Genomic DNA, 17,718 nt, shown 5'->3' on the forward strand with positions numbered 1-17,718 from the left:
TCAGGCTTGCTCCATCTTTGAGGTTTTTCCATTCTCATGTAATTTTGAAGTTCTCTGCCATTTTTCTGTCTCTAATGATGTTTGGAATATCTCCAAGGACACAATTTAGTGTTAGCCATTTGTGAAAGTAGCAGCGAGGCAGTGGCCCCATAATGGTTATTTGGTTCTAAACAGTGCCGTTGAGTCTTACCAGGGAGAGTGGCAATTCTGCCTTTAAACTGCCATCATTGTAACCCTTTATCTTTATAGCTGCCTTGAAAGTGAGTTTGCAAAAAGCAACAATCCTCTGTAATTTTGTTTCATTTTCCTCTTAGGCAGTATTCTTGTAGTAAAATAAAGAAAATTCATATTTATTGCGACAGCACCAAGTATTTTTCTAGCCTTTGGCCAAAACAAAACACACACACACACACACACACACACACACACACACACACACACACACACACATGCACGCACACACGCGCAACACAGCAGAGTCCTGAATCACCACCTTGCCTTTTCTCCCAACTGCTTCCCTGTTGTTAGGGGGAAACTCAGTGTGAACTTGGAAGCCAGAGACCTTGGCTGGGCACAGTGTGTACAAATTTAACATCATATTGTTTGTTCTGTTGGGGATCTTTCTTTGGCCTTGTTATGATCACTTATCTTTACCCTGATATGCACGAACATATTAGCCTGGTGAAAGGATAGTGTATCAAAAGACATCTTACCTAGGGTGCTACCCTTAAAAAAAATGCAAGGTCACCGAATCGCATTCAGAAAACGAAGACGGGCTGCTGAGTTCAGATAACCAGGGAATGTTCAGATTCCTAGGAGCTGAGAGTTTGAGAGATTTGATGAATTTCTCTGGCCACAGGATGCCAGTATTGAACCACGTTTTCTCTGCTAGCATTCCTAGGATGAAACAAAAAAAAAAATGTGCTCTTAAGGGAATAGTTGGGTGTGCAGAGAGCTTTTTTTCTGCCATCTGTGACAGAGTGCTTCATTCTTCTCGATATTTATTTATTTATTTATTTATTTATTTATTATTTATTTATTTATAGAAACATGAACTTCTCACCCAAGGAAAAGTGGGCAGCAACCCCACTGTCTTACTCAAATTCATGGGGATAACTGGACCTGATAAAACCCGGCCATGGCTCCTGGCAGCCGTTTTGCTTGGCTGCTTTTCTTTATTACAGCTGAGACTGAGTCTCTGGAAGTTGGTCCCTCTGGCTTGGGGCGAGATATTGAGGACAGCAGTATTTAAACAAAATCTTTAGTTCTAAAGACTCATACTGGAAAGTACCAGCAGGATGGCTGTAGTCCACTGTTGTGGGCAGTGACTTTGCAATACCAGAGTCCTGAAAGCATACACTGCACCAAGTGTGTCGTGATAAGATCATTTATGATGCTTCACTGAAAGTTGCCGAATGCATTGGATAGGCTCTTACCAAGTCTGTGGTTCAGTGTTTTAAATGAGTTGAGTTTGGCTGCATTTCTTAGGAGCCCAAACTATCTTTGTTATGAGGATAACATGAGATAATGTACGTGAAAAGGTTTTAAAGCCTTTTTTTTTTTAATAAATAGGTACTATTATTCTTATTATGATTTCTGGGAAAGATGGGTTTTCTGCTAGCACTTCACAAGCTTCCTGTATTTTGGGTATAATTCCTGTGCTTGTCCCAGGTATGATTGGGTAAATTAGATTGTGCAAGGTCAGTAGCTGTTTCAACTGATTTCAAGAACAGCTACTGAACATGAAAAGCAAAGCTAAAAATACCACAATTGCTATTTGGTCTTATAGCTTACATGACTAAAAACATCACATGTGGACTCAGTAGTTCAACTTTAGAGAAATATTGCCATGGGGCTAGGGCCTTATATATGTGTAGTTGTTGCTGGAGACCACATGCTCTTTGACTTTCCTGGACAAGCTGGAGGCTTCCTCTGCAGGGCACTGCTGTCTGATGCCATGGCCATAGATGACCTGGAGGGGAAGTTGTGTGGTTCTAACAGCTAGGCAGAGCCAAAAGCAGTCACTATACTCAAACATCCAATATGATAAAGATTATTTACATCTCAAGATCCCAAGAGAAGGAGTTCCCGTCATGGCTCGGGGAAAATGAATCTGACTAGCATCCATAAGGACGCAGGTTCAATCCCTGGCCTTGCTCAGTGGGTTGAGGATCCAGCATTTCTGTGAGCTGTGGTGTAGGTCACAGACACAGCTCGGATCTGGCATTGCTGTGGCTGGGGTGTAGGCCAGTGGCTACAGCTGCAATTCGACCCCTAGGCTGGAAACTTCCGTATGCTTCAGGCGCAGCCCTAAAAAGACAAAAAAAAAAAAAAAAAAAAATCCCAAGGGAGAGGATAAGAAAGCCATGGGGAGACTATCAGCAGGGCTGACTGAACATAGAAGCAAAGAAGGGACTAGGTATTCAGAATCAGACGATTCTTTTTTTTCTTTCCTTTTTCTTTCTTGTCTTTCTGGGGCCGCATCCACGGTTTATGGAGGTTCCCAGGTTCCTAGTCAGATTCATTAACCACTGTGCAATGACGGGAACTTGCAGAAGATTCTTTGGCTCTGACATGCTACTGAATAAAAGACCCAGGTTGAGCTTTGAGGAAGGAGGGTGAAGCAGCAAGCTCTCTTAAGTTGTTCTCCCTTTGTCTGGAACCCACGTAGTGTTGCGGCATGGGCAAGATGTCTAAGAAAGCAAAGTGCCAAGGACTCCAGAATGCAGACATGCTTTTGGAAAAGGCTTTTGTTTGGGGACATGGAAGAGCAGATACTGCATGAAAAAGGCAGTTGTTAATAGACAGAAAAATCTCTGGGGTTCCCTTGTGGGGATAGCAGGTTAAGGATCTGGCATTGTCACTGTAGTGTCTTGGGTCACTCTTGTGGTGTGGGTTGGATCCCTGGCCTGGGAACTTATGCATGCTGTGCATGCAAACAAAAAAAAAAAAAAAAGAAAGAAAGAAAGAATGGAAAAAATGATGTAACATTTAAAAAAAAACCCAGAAAAATGTCAGTAGATAAATGCATGAATAGTTTCTGTCCCACATACTCACTCAAGAAAGGCAGTTGTTGCAGAGACTAGCTCAGGAAGCTACTGCAGGAATTCCCAGAGAGGAAGGGCTGCAGAGCCAGTTGACTTCACCCCACTGCTTTGCGCTGACCATGGAAGACCTCTTGTTTCAACCTACCAGGTAGTCCTGACTCCATCTCTGCCTACAAAAGCCACATCTCCCTTATTGTTAATTGATACCTACTTTTCCACAGTCTGTTTTCTAGGATAATTTTATCATTTCCTTTTTCTGCAAACATGAACTTTCACTGCTCTGAGTGCTCCCCTGTGCTCCACATATATTTCAGTGTCAAGAGTTGGCTGTGACAAAATGTATTTTATTCAAGAAACATTTACACAGAGTTTACCATTTGTCAAAATGGTGCTTGCTGGGCCCTTTGTGATTAAATAATGGATGTTATAAAAATTAGTGTGCCAGGGAAAACAACTTGGAACACTCTTATAAAGTAAAGGATGAAAAAAACATACCTTTGTTTAGTGGCATTAAATGTTCTTGGAAGGGACGATTACAGGTGACAAGTCATAAAAGAGAAGAAAGATGACATGTCTGGATAAGAGATGATGTGAGTCTGAAGTCATCAAGACAATAGGCTCCAGGAGGCTCCAGGACCAGTAGTAATTTGAAGAGATTCTGTGGGGACTGATTACAAAGATAAGAGGTGAACAAGGCCTAATATCTCAGGAAAGTAGAGCCACAGCGTTCTACGGCTGCCCAGGTAAAATGACCTGAGAAATCACTCAGCCCAGTGGTCCCTACAGTTTAGTGTCTGTCAGAAGCGTGGATTTCTGAGCCCCACCTTCAGTTTGTGATACAGTAGATCTAGGATGGGGTTTCAAAAGTTGTTATCCTAACATGTCAGGTGACTCTACTGATGCTGCTCTGAGGATTACACTTTGAGAACACTGATTTAGTGCGAGACCCTGTCTTCTGTATTTATTAATTAATTTTTATTGAAAGATAATTGACACATAAATTGTGTAAATTTAAGGTGTAGGATGTGTTGATTTGATGTATTTATGTATTGCAATATGATGCTCGAGTAGTTAATACCTTTACCATGCCACATATTTGTCATTTCTTTTGTTGCTGTCGTTGTTGAGAACAGTTAGGATTTAGTTTCCAAGCAACTTTTGTAATACAGTATTGACTATAATCACTGTTCTGCATTAGATCTCCAGAATTGTTTAGTTTCTAGTTGTTTCTAGTTGTTTAGTTTCTAGTTGTTTTGTATCCTTAAACAACATCTCTTAAATTTCTCTACTCTGCAGCCCTGGTAACCATGCTCTAATTTCACTAGTTCAGTTTTTTTTTTTTTTTTTTTTATTCTACACATAACTGATATACATTACTTGTCTCTATCTGTCTGACTTTCGTCACTTTGCATAATATCTTCCAGGTCCACCCATGTTGCATCCAAAATATTCACAATGTTACTTCTTCCAGTCTAGGAACATGAAATATCTTTCCATTGGTTTGTGTCTTCTGCAGTTTCTTTCATTAAAATCTCATCATTTTTAGGGTACAGTTCTTCATCTTGGTTAAACATGTTCCTAAGTATTTTTTTTGATGCTATTATAAATGGGATTGCTTTCTAATTCCTCTTTCAGATAGTTATTTGTTAATGTATAGGAAAACAACTGATTTCTGTGTGTCTACTTTGTATCCTGCAATTTTATTGAATTTATCTATTACTTCTAACAGATTTTTAGCTGTCTTTGAGGTTTTTTCCATGTATGATTGTGTCATCTGTGAACAGAGATCTTTTTACTCCTTCCTTTCTGATATGGAAACATTTTATTTCTTTTTCTGCCTCATTGCTCTGGCTAAAACTTCCAGTTCTATGTTGAATGCATCCTTGCATTCCAGAGATAAACCCCACTTGATCATGGTGAATGATCCATTTAATGTGTTGTTGAATTTGGATTTCTAATATTTTATTAAGAATTTTTACATCTATATTCATCAGGGATACTAGTCTCTAATATTCTTTTCTTATAGTATGTTTGAATTTAGTATCAGGGTAATGTGGCCTCATGAAATGAATTTGGAAGTGTTCCCTCTTCTTCATACTTTCATATATTTTCATGTTACTGATTAGCATATAAAATTTTGTTTCAGCCTAAAGAACTCTTTTAGCATTTCTTGTAGGGCAGGCCTGTGAATTCCCTAAGCTTTTGTTGGTCTGGGAAAGTCTTTATCTTGCCTTCATTTCTGTATGACAGATTTTCTGGGAAAAATATTCTGGATGGCAGTTTTTGTTCTTTGAGCATTTTGACTATATCACCCATTCCCCCGGTCTGTGAGATTTTTGCTGAGAAATTTGCTGATAGCCTTATTAGGATTCTCTCAAATGTGATGGTTCTTTTTTTCTCTTGCTGCTCTCAAGAGTCCCTTTTTTTTTTTTTTTTTTTTGTCTTTGATTTTTGACAGCTTAATTACAATGTGTTCAGTGAAGATCTCTTTGGGTGTGACCTAGGGATTTTTTAGATTCCTGTACCTAGATGGCCATATCTCTCCCCACCATTCAGAAGTTTTCAGCCATTATATTTTTAAGTAAGTCTTATGTGTCTTTCTCCTTCTCTTTTCCTTTGGGGCTCCTATAATATGGATATCATTTCTTTTGGTCATGTTCCACAGTTCATATATACTTTTTTCATTTTTTTTTAATTCTAATTTCTTTATTCTCCTCTAACTGGATCATATCAAGAGATCTGTCTTGAAGCTCATTCTTTGGCCTGATTAAGCCTATGGTAGAAGCTATCACATTTTTTCATTTTATTAGTTGTATCCCTTTTCTCCAGAATTTCTTATTTTTAAATGATTTCTGTTTCTTTGTTGAATTTCTCATATTGTTTCTATACTGTTCCTGAGTTCACTGATTCATCTGTGTTCTCTTGTATATCACTCAGCTTCTTTCAAACCATTATTTTGAATACTTTTTTAGAAAACTCGCAGCCTCCATTTCCTCGGGGTCAGTTGCTGCAATACTGTTGCATTGCTTTGGTGTTGTCATGTTTCCTTGCTCTTTCATGTTTCTGATGGTTTGTGTTGATATCTGTGCATTTGAGGGTGAAGTCACCTCTACCAGTTTTTTCAAACTGGCTCTAGTAAGGAAAGTCCTTTACCTGGATGTGGCTGTGGGCTCCTCTACTGAGTGGGATGCAGTGTCTTTGGTTCATGAGAAAGCACAGTGATGGAGTCTCCATGCCATTCCATTGGGTGAAATTGAAATTGGCCAGTCTGTGGCCATCTTTACTGGCAAATGCTATAGAGGACCTGCAGGTAGCAGTAGCAGGTAGGGCTATTGGGATCTCCAAACGCTAAGGCTGCTGAGGCCTTGCTGCTTTCCCTCTACTCTTTTGACCATTGGAGGATGCTTTAGCTGAGGAGACCCCTCTTGGTGCCTGGTCTGATGTGCTGACGGAGCTCTCAGAGCACTATTGGAACTGGGGTTCTAGGATCAGGCACACATGGAACTACCGCAGTATCAGGGTCCTGGAGCATATGTGAGCTTGCTGTGACTGTGACCTAGGCGTCTAGGGTTAAGACATCTGTGGAAATGGTACCTGGTTCTCATGAGCTTACTGTTGATACTTGTGCTGGTAAGAGGGAATACAGAAGTGACCAGGACCTTGGAATGGCAAGGTGCAGTGGTGGATTGAGTCCAGAAAGCAGAGTGAGATGGCAGCACAGCCTGGGGATCACGGGTCAAAGTCTCAACTCTGGACCTCAGGAGCATTCACAGGATAGCTATAGCACAACTCCAGTAATTGTCTGTTAAAGCTATGTGTTAGGACTCAGGAAACTTGCCATAGTGTAGGAGCAGCAAGGCCACTAGGTGAGCTTCATGGCAGTGGTAGCTTGGTCCCAGCCACGATGGATCAGACTAGGCCTCAAACCTGAGGAGCAGAGCTCAGAGCAGCAGTAATACCCCTGGCAATGATGGTTCAGAGCCTTAATCTGGGATAGGGTGAAGCTCAAGGTAGAAACAGCCCAGTCCCAGCAATGGTGGGTTTGAGCCTTGCCCCATGGGTTGGGGTTCAAGGTAGTGGCAATGCCATAAGTCAGAGTCAGGACCTGGAACCTTGGAGGCAAGGCTTGGGGCAGTAAAAGCTCACCTCAGCAGTGACAGATAAGAGTCCTGACCTGGGAAGAGCAACAGCAGCCTCAATAATGGCAACCAAAGCCCATGGCTTGGGACCCTGCCTCCAGGGTGGCTGGAGAGGTCACCTTATTAATGGTGGAACAAAGCTCCAATCCATGGCTGAGGTGGGCAAAGTGTAGTTGGAGGTCTGTTCTCATATATGAAGATGTGCTGTGTACTCAATCCATGAGAGGGGGGCAAAGCAACAGCCAGGCCCCCTGAGGGCAGGTCTCAACTCAGCAACAGCTCTAACCTCTGGGAGGAGATATGGGAGGCAAAGGTTACAATAGGCATCCCACCAGCTGGGGTCAGCTTCATTGAAGACTTAGAGATTCTCTACCAAGAGCTGCAAAAACCCACAGTGGTGAGGCTTATAAGGTCCTTCTGCTCTCTTTCTCCTCATGTGGTGGTGAGCTTTCCCCAGAGGATTCTTCCTGGTGCTCCACAGCTCTTAACTGGGGGGTGACGCCATGTGGGCAGAATGCTTCCTATACTTTTCTATGTGCCCTCCTTGATTTTTGAGCCCTGCTGGGTTTTTGTTGTGGCTTCTTTGTTGTCTTGAGTTTTCCCTGAGGTTTTCTCTTCCTTTGTAGCTATTTATTTTTCTTGGTTTTTGGTTTGTTTTGGTGGAAGGACAAGCTTTGGGACCTCCCAGCCCTCCATCTTACCAGTGTCACTCCCAAATCCATCATTCTACAGATGAAGCAAATGAGACCCTGGGAGATAAGATGCTTTGCTCAATAATACACTACAAGTTTGATACTGGAAATTATACTCTGGTTCTTCTGATTTTGCTGAGCAATTGGATGTATTCTTGTAGGCACAAAAACAACAAGCCAATTTTAGACTGAATATGAAGTGTATTTTTTGAACATTTATATCTTAGTCCTATTGTCTCAAAATATTTTCAGCCTCCTGATTCATGAATAAAAGTCCTTATTTGAACACAAAATATTACTACATTCTTGCTGAGAAGCCATCATGGGAAGTTATAGTAGTGACAAATAAATTAATTGAGCATGATAAGATTCTCATGAAACAATTCTTGAAAGAGCTCAATGAAATATGTGGTTGTATGTTTTCAGTCTCAATCCCAAATAATTCACATTTGCTGTTTTTTATGCATTTCTGATTTCCTGTGCATTTTTAATTTCTCTTCTTTATTTCTTTGTAGACAGAATAACCAGAACATTACAAATAATACTGGAAGTTGTACCAGAAGAAGATTGTCATAAATAATGAGTTAATACATTTGAAATCTTGGCAATCTATCCTTGGCCTTGTTTCTTCCCAAAGGGCTAAAATAAAAAAAAATGGATCTTCACACCATTTTATGAAAATCCAGAGGACTGCAACTTTGGAAATGGACTAAAGGAATCAGTTATGTTTATCTTTTAGATTTTTCAAACATGTTTCTAAGAAATTTAGTTACAACTCATTGTAGTTATAGAAAGCTGATAAACAATGATACAGTTCGCGTGAGCATTGAATCTCTGATACCTACCTGTTAGGGAAAAAGACTACAGAATTGACAGTTACTTTAGTGGTAACTAAACTGGTTATGTTCTCTGTAACATATAGATGGCTAAGAACCTTCAAATTGAAGACTGAGATGTTTTCTGTACATATGGGTTTTGTAAAAACAGTTTTTATATACTGTAGGTAACTGTACTTTGAAAAGTGTTTTCTACTCTTTTGATAAAAAGCATATGTCATCATTATGGACAGCAGAAAGAAAGAAATTTGTTTTACATTGGCATTGCATTGCTTCCCACAAATATCAACTTAGATATTACTCATTTTAATGGATTATATACAGAGCATTTTGAACAAAGAACAGAGGAGGTATGCCTAATTTTAATGAATTCATTAAAGAAGAGCTTCTAGGGGATATTGTTTTTGAGGCAAATCTAGGAGTTATTTTTAAGTAAAAAAAATTCTTGAGAATGTATTATGTTAGGATTTTTTTCACTCCATATCAGGAAGAGCTGTGGATATGTGCCATTTTGTTTTCATGATGGTCTATTTGATCAAGAAAGGATGTAACACCTTTCTTAGAGCAAGGTAACAATCAATATGGTAATAAATCCTCAAGCCCAATCACTTGTTTCACTAATAACTTGCCCTTTGATGGATATATCTAAATATGTACATTTTAAATCATCAAGTTGCAGTAACAATATAGACAGAAATCACTAGGAAAGAAAATGCCCAAAATATTATGATCAGTTCTATGGTTCTCTATGCAATATTAGTGATTCTAAACAACTTTTAAATTTCATAGCCATTTTTATATAGTGATGATTTTTGACAGTTTGTACATTTCTTTGTATACTTTATATTCTATTAAAATATCTCTATGGATAAAAATATCCATATCAATTAAGAAAAGATATATTTACATAAAAATAAGGGAAGAAATGTCACTGTTAAATAAGTTTTGAAACTAATGTTTCTAAGAATTTTTCCATTTATGTGTCCAGGCTTTGTCAGTAACTTTCTCATCTCAATTATCATTCAACTTGTAAAAGAGATAACTGATAACAAATTCACTGAAAGAAGGAGAAACTGTGCATGAAATGTGTATATTCAGACAGGTTTTATTTTACTAGGTTTAGAAACTCTTGTGGAACTTTCAAATAATAATATAATAATTTTAACTATTATTTACATATACCTTGGATTAAACAGCCATGGCCAGAGTATTTTTCATCATTTAATTTTTATCCATTTAAAAAGAATAAAATTTGGAAGAATTACACTGATTAAAATCATTAAGAGCAGACATAGAGTTCACAGACAATTGATCAAAGTGGAATGATGCTAATTTGAGGCAATTCCAATTCATTAATTTCCAATTCATTAATTTCAATTTCAAAATTATATTCAATTAATTTCATTTAATTAAGTTTCAATTTAATATATCCAAGATTGAAATTTTTTTCAGCCAAATTCAGTGTTTGGGTCTTTAAGTAAATTCATAAAAATTCCATCCTTTTTCCCTTATCATAGGTTTTCATACAGTTTTCAAAATTTGATCTGTAGTCCATGCTTTTTATATTCATTTGCCTATATCTCTCCCCACTAAATTGTTGCTAGAGGTAAAAATAGAGTTCCTTTATATTCTATTTTTTTATAGTCAAGGCTCTTATAATCTAAATCAGAAAACTCTTCTGGACTTTTTTGTTCTGAAATTTTAAAAAAAAGTTAGTCTCACAGAGACATTTGTATAGTTCTTGATTATTCCTGAGGTTTATATCAAAAGTGGCAAATAGGTCTCCTCATTTATTTCCTTAGGTCTGGTTCTAATTTCTCTTTAAATATATCATTATACAAGCTAACTAGATAACATACTCATTTTTTATCACTTTTAAAAATGATTTTTGCATTGTTAATTTCTAACACCACTGTAATAACATTTTAACCAGATGGACAGTCAGTCAGTAACTTTTTTTTTTAAAGTGATGAGGATTAAGTTGTATCTCTACTTACTCTTAGGATACATCATGACAAGATAGGGGCTTCTGTAAACATCAAATCAATATTCATAGAATTTATTTGAAATGGTATTACGCCAAGCAGATTATAGTTTGAACACTCTCCTGCACTTTTATATATATGTGTATTTTTATACTAAGTAATTTTCTCATATATTTAGAACAATTTTTTTCTCATACATATTTTATATCAAAATATTATGTGATATATTTTTACCAGTGTGCATATTCAAATGCTGAAATACATTTTCTGAGTTCATTAGAACACAAAAAGTAAAAGTGGCCAATGTACTTTAAGATAACTAATACACTGTTTTCAGATATTCTGCTTTTTTTGTACATAAATTCTCAAGTATTTAGTTATAAATTAAGCAGATCTGGTAAAGACTTCCAAAGCTAAAACAATTTGATTTTAAAAATAGAATGATTCTCCTTCCACACTTATGAATATTTCAGTAAACATTTTGACCCCCTTTTAAAAATATTAAATTAGTTTCCTTTGTTCAGTTGAAGAAAACTGTTATAAATTGTGACTTGGTCAGCTGGAAGTAGACCCTGTTCTTGTCTTTCGGAGATTAAAGATGTGTCCTAGGAAAGTTGGCTGGCTTCAGTACAGACCATAAACATGAGACGTGTGTACACACACACACAAGCGTGCATGTGCTTGTACCGTATCTCCCTGCTTCTGCTGGCATAAAATTAGGACAGATTATTAGGTTACATTAGCAATTCATGGCCATTTCTCTAACACTAAGATATGTAAGTTAAAACAACTTTCCAGATTGTCTTATGTGTCTGGTCAAATTGTTTCCCCCATTGTTATTTGATCTATAAACAGGTGGTTAACAAGAGTATAATTACCTAACTCAGTAGAATTCTGTGTTGAACTGAGTCAGTCTTCAGCTGAGAAAGGGAGCATCTTTAACCTACACTTGATTTCTTATCATAGAGGTATAGGTTATGAAAAGATAGAAACTAGAGGTCAGAGTCACAGAAAATGAAAGCTAACATGTGGCTGGAGTTAATATTTTGGTCTAATTTTTTATACAATATAGTCAATGAAATATTAAAAATCATCTGCTGTACACAGGTGGATATCCTGAGATGCTAATGAAATGTAAGCTTCAGTGCCTCTCACTTAGACATGCCCCTTCCAAGGTCCTATACTTAATTTTGAATTGGGAATTTTGTATTAAAAATTTTCTTGAAGAAGATTAGTAAAATTATATATACTTCAGGCTCTACAAAATCTGCATCTTTCCCTGTGAGAAAAATCAAAGTACTCCCAGTACTTTTTCTACTAGAAATAAGCATGAGGTATTAGTAGGATATATTTTTTAGTAATAAAGTTGTGAGTTAATTGAAATATCTATGTATAACTACAAGTGGATTTCTCTTACTATTTCATGTGATATATAAGGAGAGAGTTTCACGTAGGACATATTTCATGTGTCAGTTCTGAATGACAGGAAAACAATAAATGGGATTTTAAAGGTAGCTCTTTTTCTTAGTTTGGAAAGAAATATAGATTTGGGTTTGAATGCAGATGAGTCAAGAAATTTTATTTTACTTAAATAACACCTTACTTCATTTCTCCCTACATAATGTACCGTATGTTGGTGCTGGTAATGTTTATAGAGTTACATTTACTTTCCTAACCATATAAAGTCAAGAATTAAAGCATGGAATTGTGTAACTGAGAATAAACTCCTAAGGATGTAAACTAGACTAGATAATGAGTCATCTTGACAGCTTCTGTTTACATTATTTATGTGTAGGTAAAAGAATTATTACCTATGTATGTATTTTAAGTTAATTTTTCCATAAACAGTATTTTTAATTTCTCTATCTATAAACTAAAAGTGCAAACTCTAGATATTATTAGTACTGTTCTTTAAAAAGATATTTTAATAGCCAATTGGGGGAGATAATCTTTCCTTTTTTTCAAATTAATTGGAGTCTTGAAAGTAAATGCTTGGTCTATTTTTAGGTCTGATAAAAATTCTCAAAGTATATATACATCATGGTCTCAGAGAAAGTTCACCAATTTCTGTGTGTTGTGGGATATTGTTATTCCCGCCCATATCAACGAAATAGTAACTTGATCTTTTTGAACCATTTCTCTGTTTTCTTTGAATGAATCAGTGATTCCCCCCTTTTTTTTTATTTTTTGATGTGATGTTTTCAAGATAGGAGTGAGTCAATTTAACTTTATACACTTTACCTAATATTCTTAGTGTGAAATTACTTTCTTGGAAATCCCTACCCCATTCTCTCTGTTATCATTGGCTTTAAAATATCACTGGAGGATGGTTACGGTATCCAAATAGTTACCTGTTACATGTGTGTATTTTGGCTGCTTGGATCAAGGGTACATTTTTAGTATCAGTAACTGTCTTCACAGTTTGTTAACAATTCTCTTAAGAAACTGTGGAGCATTAGGTATCTAGGAGCCATACAGATGGGTGCACTGTTTGAAAGTGAGTATACATTTTTTTCCCTCAACGTATATACTACTGATTTCATTTTTTAAAGCATGGCTTTCAAGTGAATTAATTTCTCGAAAGACTTGCTTCCTGAGTCCTTATTACCTCTTGTTGAAGCCTCTCAAGGCCATGTGGAAAGCTAGAGAGAAAGAGAGAGAGAGAAAAAAAAAAAAAAAAAGACTAGTGCACAGTTATCTCTTTCGCAGCAGTGGCTATATTTTGAGTACTTTGTGCAAAAAGATATTTTCACACAGCATCTTGTGGGAAAACAGATTAGGCCTTTAGATGTTCCAGCTGTGAAAGTGGTTTGGTTTTGGATTAAGTCCACTTAAATGAGGATTGTGAAGTTAGACCCCATGTATTCCTACTGATTAATATTCTGTGCATGCTCGGAAGCACATTTTTGGCACAGCAGGAGGCAATGCAATGTGGTTTTCTGGTTCTAGGATGGGACCATATGTATACGTATATATTTTTGTCTTTTTCCCACTGCACTTGCGGCATATGGAGGTTCCCAGGCTAGGGGTCGAATTGGAGCTATAGCCACCAGCCTACACCACAGCCATGCAACATGGGATCCTTAATCCACTGAGCAAGGCCAGGGATCAAACCCGCATCCTTATGGATGCTGTTCAGGTTCCTTAACCACTGAGCTATGATGGAAACTCTGGGACAATCTTATTTTAAAGGATTTCTGAATGAATTTTTCCTCTAGCATTTCTCCTTCATTCCAAATTTCCACTTACTAACTAATGTAATATAAAGTAAAAATACTTTGGAAATAGAACAGATTGTTTCAGATGAATGTAGGCTTATAACAATAGAAATGATGTACATTAAACTACTGTGTATATTAATTATTTCAAACACTACCATATAGCACTTTTAAGTGTTCTGTAAGCAAAAAATATATATAGTTGTGGTTATCATGCAAACCACAAGAACCCTCCAAGGTTGTAAGTAGTTTGGGATTATTTTGGTCCTCTTTTTGAAGTTTTCTGCGTAATGGTTTTCCTTTGGGGATGTTATTACTACTGCTATAAATCTAGAACTTAACTATTGATACTTGTGTTTTGAAAACAGTGTTCACCTTTGGACATTATCCATGTTTGGAGAGTGGCATACCACTTTACCTGTGCTTATTGTGAACACAGGAATTTGCCCCAAATTTCTATCTTTTTGTAGATGGATTGTAGCACAATAATTAATGAATTTTCAGTGGTACCTCTCAATATTTTGGGAACTTTGCAAACCTAAGTATCAGATGTACTTTTTTTTTTTTTAATTGTTATTACCATGTAACACAGTGTCTTCTCTTTAGCCAAACTGGTGAACAAACATATAGAATTGTTTCACTGATGTGGAATGTTGACTACCGGCAGTTTTATAAGTACAAGTCAGAAAGAGGCAGGACAGATGGCCTCTTGTACTGAACGCTTCAAGAACTTAATTTGTCCTAGTTTTCTGACAAAGACTTGACTCTGGTTTTCATAGAGCTTGGTTTTTACCTATCATAGAGCAGATTAGATGGTAGTGATGCACTGGTAGAGATGGTTTTTAGTTATTGACTCAGAATTCATCTCATGATTGAATCTTTTATGTTGTTTTACTGTATGTATATCTACATTGACTTAATAAACATGGGTTTAGTAACTTTGTGTTAAAATTTGGCCTGGTAACAATATTTCATTTTTACCTATCAAGGAGTAGAAAAATCTCCATGTATTGGTATGTGTATATTGACGTTATTTGGTACTGTATGTGAATGTATTTAAATGCTGTTCATAGTCTATGGCAAGCATCAGTAATTGGCACCAATGGATCAAGTTAGTCCAGTGGCAAAGTAGTCTGGTTACTCAGGAGGGCTTTGCTGGCAGCTGTTGTACTGTGTGGAATTGTAGTTTACGGACCAGCTCTATCCCTTAATTTAGATATGGAATGTGTTCGCCATGATATTGGACTAGTCTGCTAATTGAGGGGTGGGAGAGAGGTTGGTTTGGCCTGGTGCTCTGAAATACAAGAACAAGATGTCCAGCTGAGGGAGGGGGTGCTTTGACACCCTGAATGGACCTCGTCTGTGGCGGGTTTCTTCCTCTTAGCCTTGTGATAAGGAAACTTGATAAAGGGGATTGTGCATATTGTAAGCAAATTTTACACAATGTCTTAGATGGATACATTCTAAAAGAGCAAAATTCCTTTTCTGAGTCTACATTCCAGTCATATTAAAAGTGCTATGATATTTAACTATGAACATATAAATGGCGCAAAGGGACTTTCATTTGTGGATTGTGCTGTGTTTCTTAGGGTTCTCTGGCACTGATGCCTATACCAGCATGTGATATGTGAAATAAAATGGATTTTTCTACAGCTTAATGATTTCCCTCTGGGGAGAGTTCTGGTACAGCAATCACACTGCCAGATGGTGTTTATGGGCTATTTATGTAAGTGGTAAGATACTATGAAATAAAGGGTGCTTTCATCAGATGGAAACTCTTGATGCATGTGTTTTTGTGTGGAATAAACTTGGGTGCAATGTGATGTCACTCCATGTTGCATTAAATTTAATTTCAATTATATTTATGTAGACGTATATCTGTCATGCTTCTAGTTGCTTCAACCTTTGTATCTATATATTTTTTACTTATTTTAATAGAAAATATTTTAAGTGGAAATTGAATAAAAATTTGATAGTTTAATAAAAGTCATTGCGGTTTTTAAAAAAATGTGTTTTGCTTTGCTTTAGTAGTGTACATTCCATTAATTTGAAGGCTTTGGTTTTAATGATTGGTTTTATCTGTGATGATTCTCTGAATATTTTAGAGCATCCCACTTAATAACAATTTCCTGTACTGAAAACTGAAAGTGGTGGCAGATTCATCAAACACTGAAGACATTCTTCTTCCTCATGGCCCACATCCATCTGTCCTCTGCTCTGAGATATCTAGCAACTTTTCTATTTTCACCAGTCAGTTTACTCTTCTTACTGTCTGTCTGCCCTTTAGCCAAAGTCTTAACTTTTGTCTGTCTCAGATTCAGCCTTCACATGTTTTCCCAGGATATTCTTTCTGAAACACACAGTAAAAATCCTCTATGGCCTCCCTTTTATTTATTTATTTATTTTCTGGACAGATAAAATCCACACTTCTGTAGAACATGCAGGAGTTTCCATAATCTGTCATGTTTCTTTCTCCAGCTACACATGACCACTTCCATATTCTCTGCCACAATATTGAATGCCCTTTTAATAGTTTAATGAAGAAAAGATACCATCATTTCATTTGACACACTGCAGATTCCTACAGGAATTATATTTTCCTCACCCATTCCTATCACCTACACCCAACATGGTATACTTCTACTCAATATTCAAGGTTGAGTTCAAAAGTCACATCTTCCACTTTCCTCAGGTTGGCTCAAGACCTGAGCACTGACCATTTTTCATCATTGGGGCACACTTCTCCTGCAGAACTCATTGTACACCATTGTAGTTTATTTGTTCAGTTCCCTTCTCTGCATGGATTTGGAACTTTTTAGTCATATTTTACTGCCTAAAGCATAATGGGTACTCAGTATTTTATGTTCATAAATTCAATAAATGGACAAATAACTTTTATTTATTAGGTATCATGATAAGCTTTTTTTAGAAGCAATTTTTATTACCTCTAAATTTAAGCAATCCATTAGATTCTGTGGAATTCTATGAAATGCCTTACCTTCAAAATGTAAGAAAACTGAGGAGTTTCAGTGTCTCTCCTCTTCCTTCTGTTGTTCTCCCCTCCTCCATCCTCAGTTCAGGTTGGTAGGTGAGCCTTGAACAGAGTAAAGGAGCAAATGACCTACTATGAAATGTCCCCTTGGAAAGATATTTAGGTTCCTATATTATTGATAAGGGTTTTTTTTTTCCATAATACTAATGAGAAAAAAATAATGATCTGAAATGAAGAGCAAAAGAACATCTATATTTTTGATGACCAAACTTCTCTTTGAAGTAGACACAGGAGATGAACTAGCACTTTTTTCCGATGATATATTTGGGGAGAATGATAAAAAAAAACTCATAACTTTTGGACCTATTAAATTTAAGCACTTTTGAAAAGAAATACAATCTGTGTGATATGCAGATATACTTATTTAAAATTAATGAATGTGACTGGAAATGTATTTAATGAAAATGTGTAGGAAAATTAGATAATACATAGTGGCACATAATTTTTTTAAAACTATCATTAGGGGGAGTTCTCTGATGGCCTAGGGGGTTGAGGCTCCTGCATTCTCATTGCTGTGGCTCTGGTTGCTGCTATGTGGCACAGGTTCCATCACTGGCCCAGGAATTCCTACATACTGCCTGTGTGGCAAAAAAGAAAAAAAAATACTGAAAAATAAGAACTCACCCAAAACAAGAAAGAATCTGAAATAAACATTGCAACTCTCATTTGAAAAACAGAACAAACGAAAACTCTGCTTAAGTTTAGGTTCACAACGACTTTTGCTGCTGAACTACTTCTAATAATTTTCT

The 17,718-nt window shown here is 36.8% G+C and overlaps 1 protein-coding gene across 1 annotated transcript in view; it reads left to right on the top strand.

The window, feature by feature from the left end:
* Positions 1-15,925, top strand: part of SLC7A11 (solute carrier family 7 member 11) — an 82,507-nt gene extending 66,582 nt beyond the window's left edge. The window contains exon 12 of the mRNA XM_021101587.1: positions 8,394-15,925. Within this exon, the coding sequence (XP_020957246.1) occupies positions 8,394-8,458 (65 nt within the window). The 3' untranslated portion in view covers positions 8,459-15,925. The remainder of the gene's footprint in view (positions 1-8,393) is intronic.

This window comes from Sus scrofa, chromosome 8 (genome assembly GCF_000003025.6).
Source record: "Sus scrofa isolate TJ Tabasco breed Duroc chromosome 8, Sscrofa11.1, whole genome shotgun sequence".
NCBI lineage: Eukaryota > Metazoa > Chordata > Mammalia > Artiodactyla > Suidae > Sus > Sus scrofa.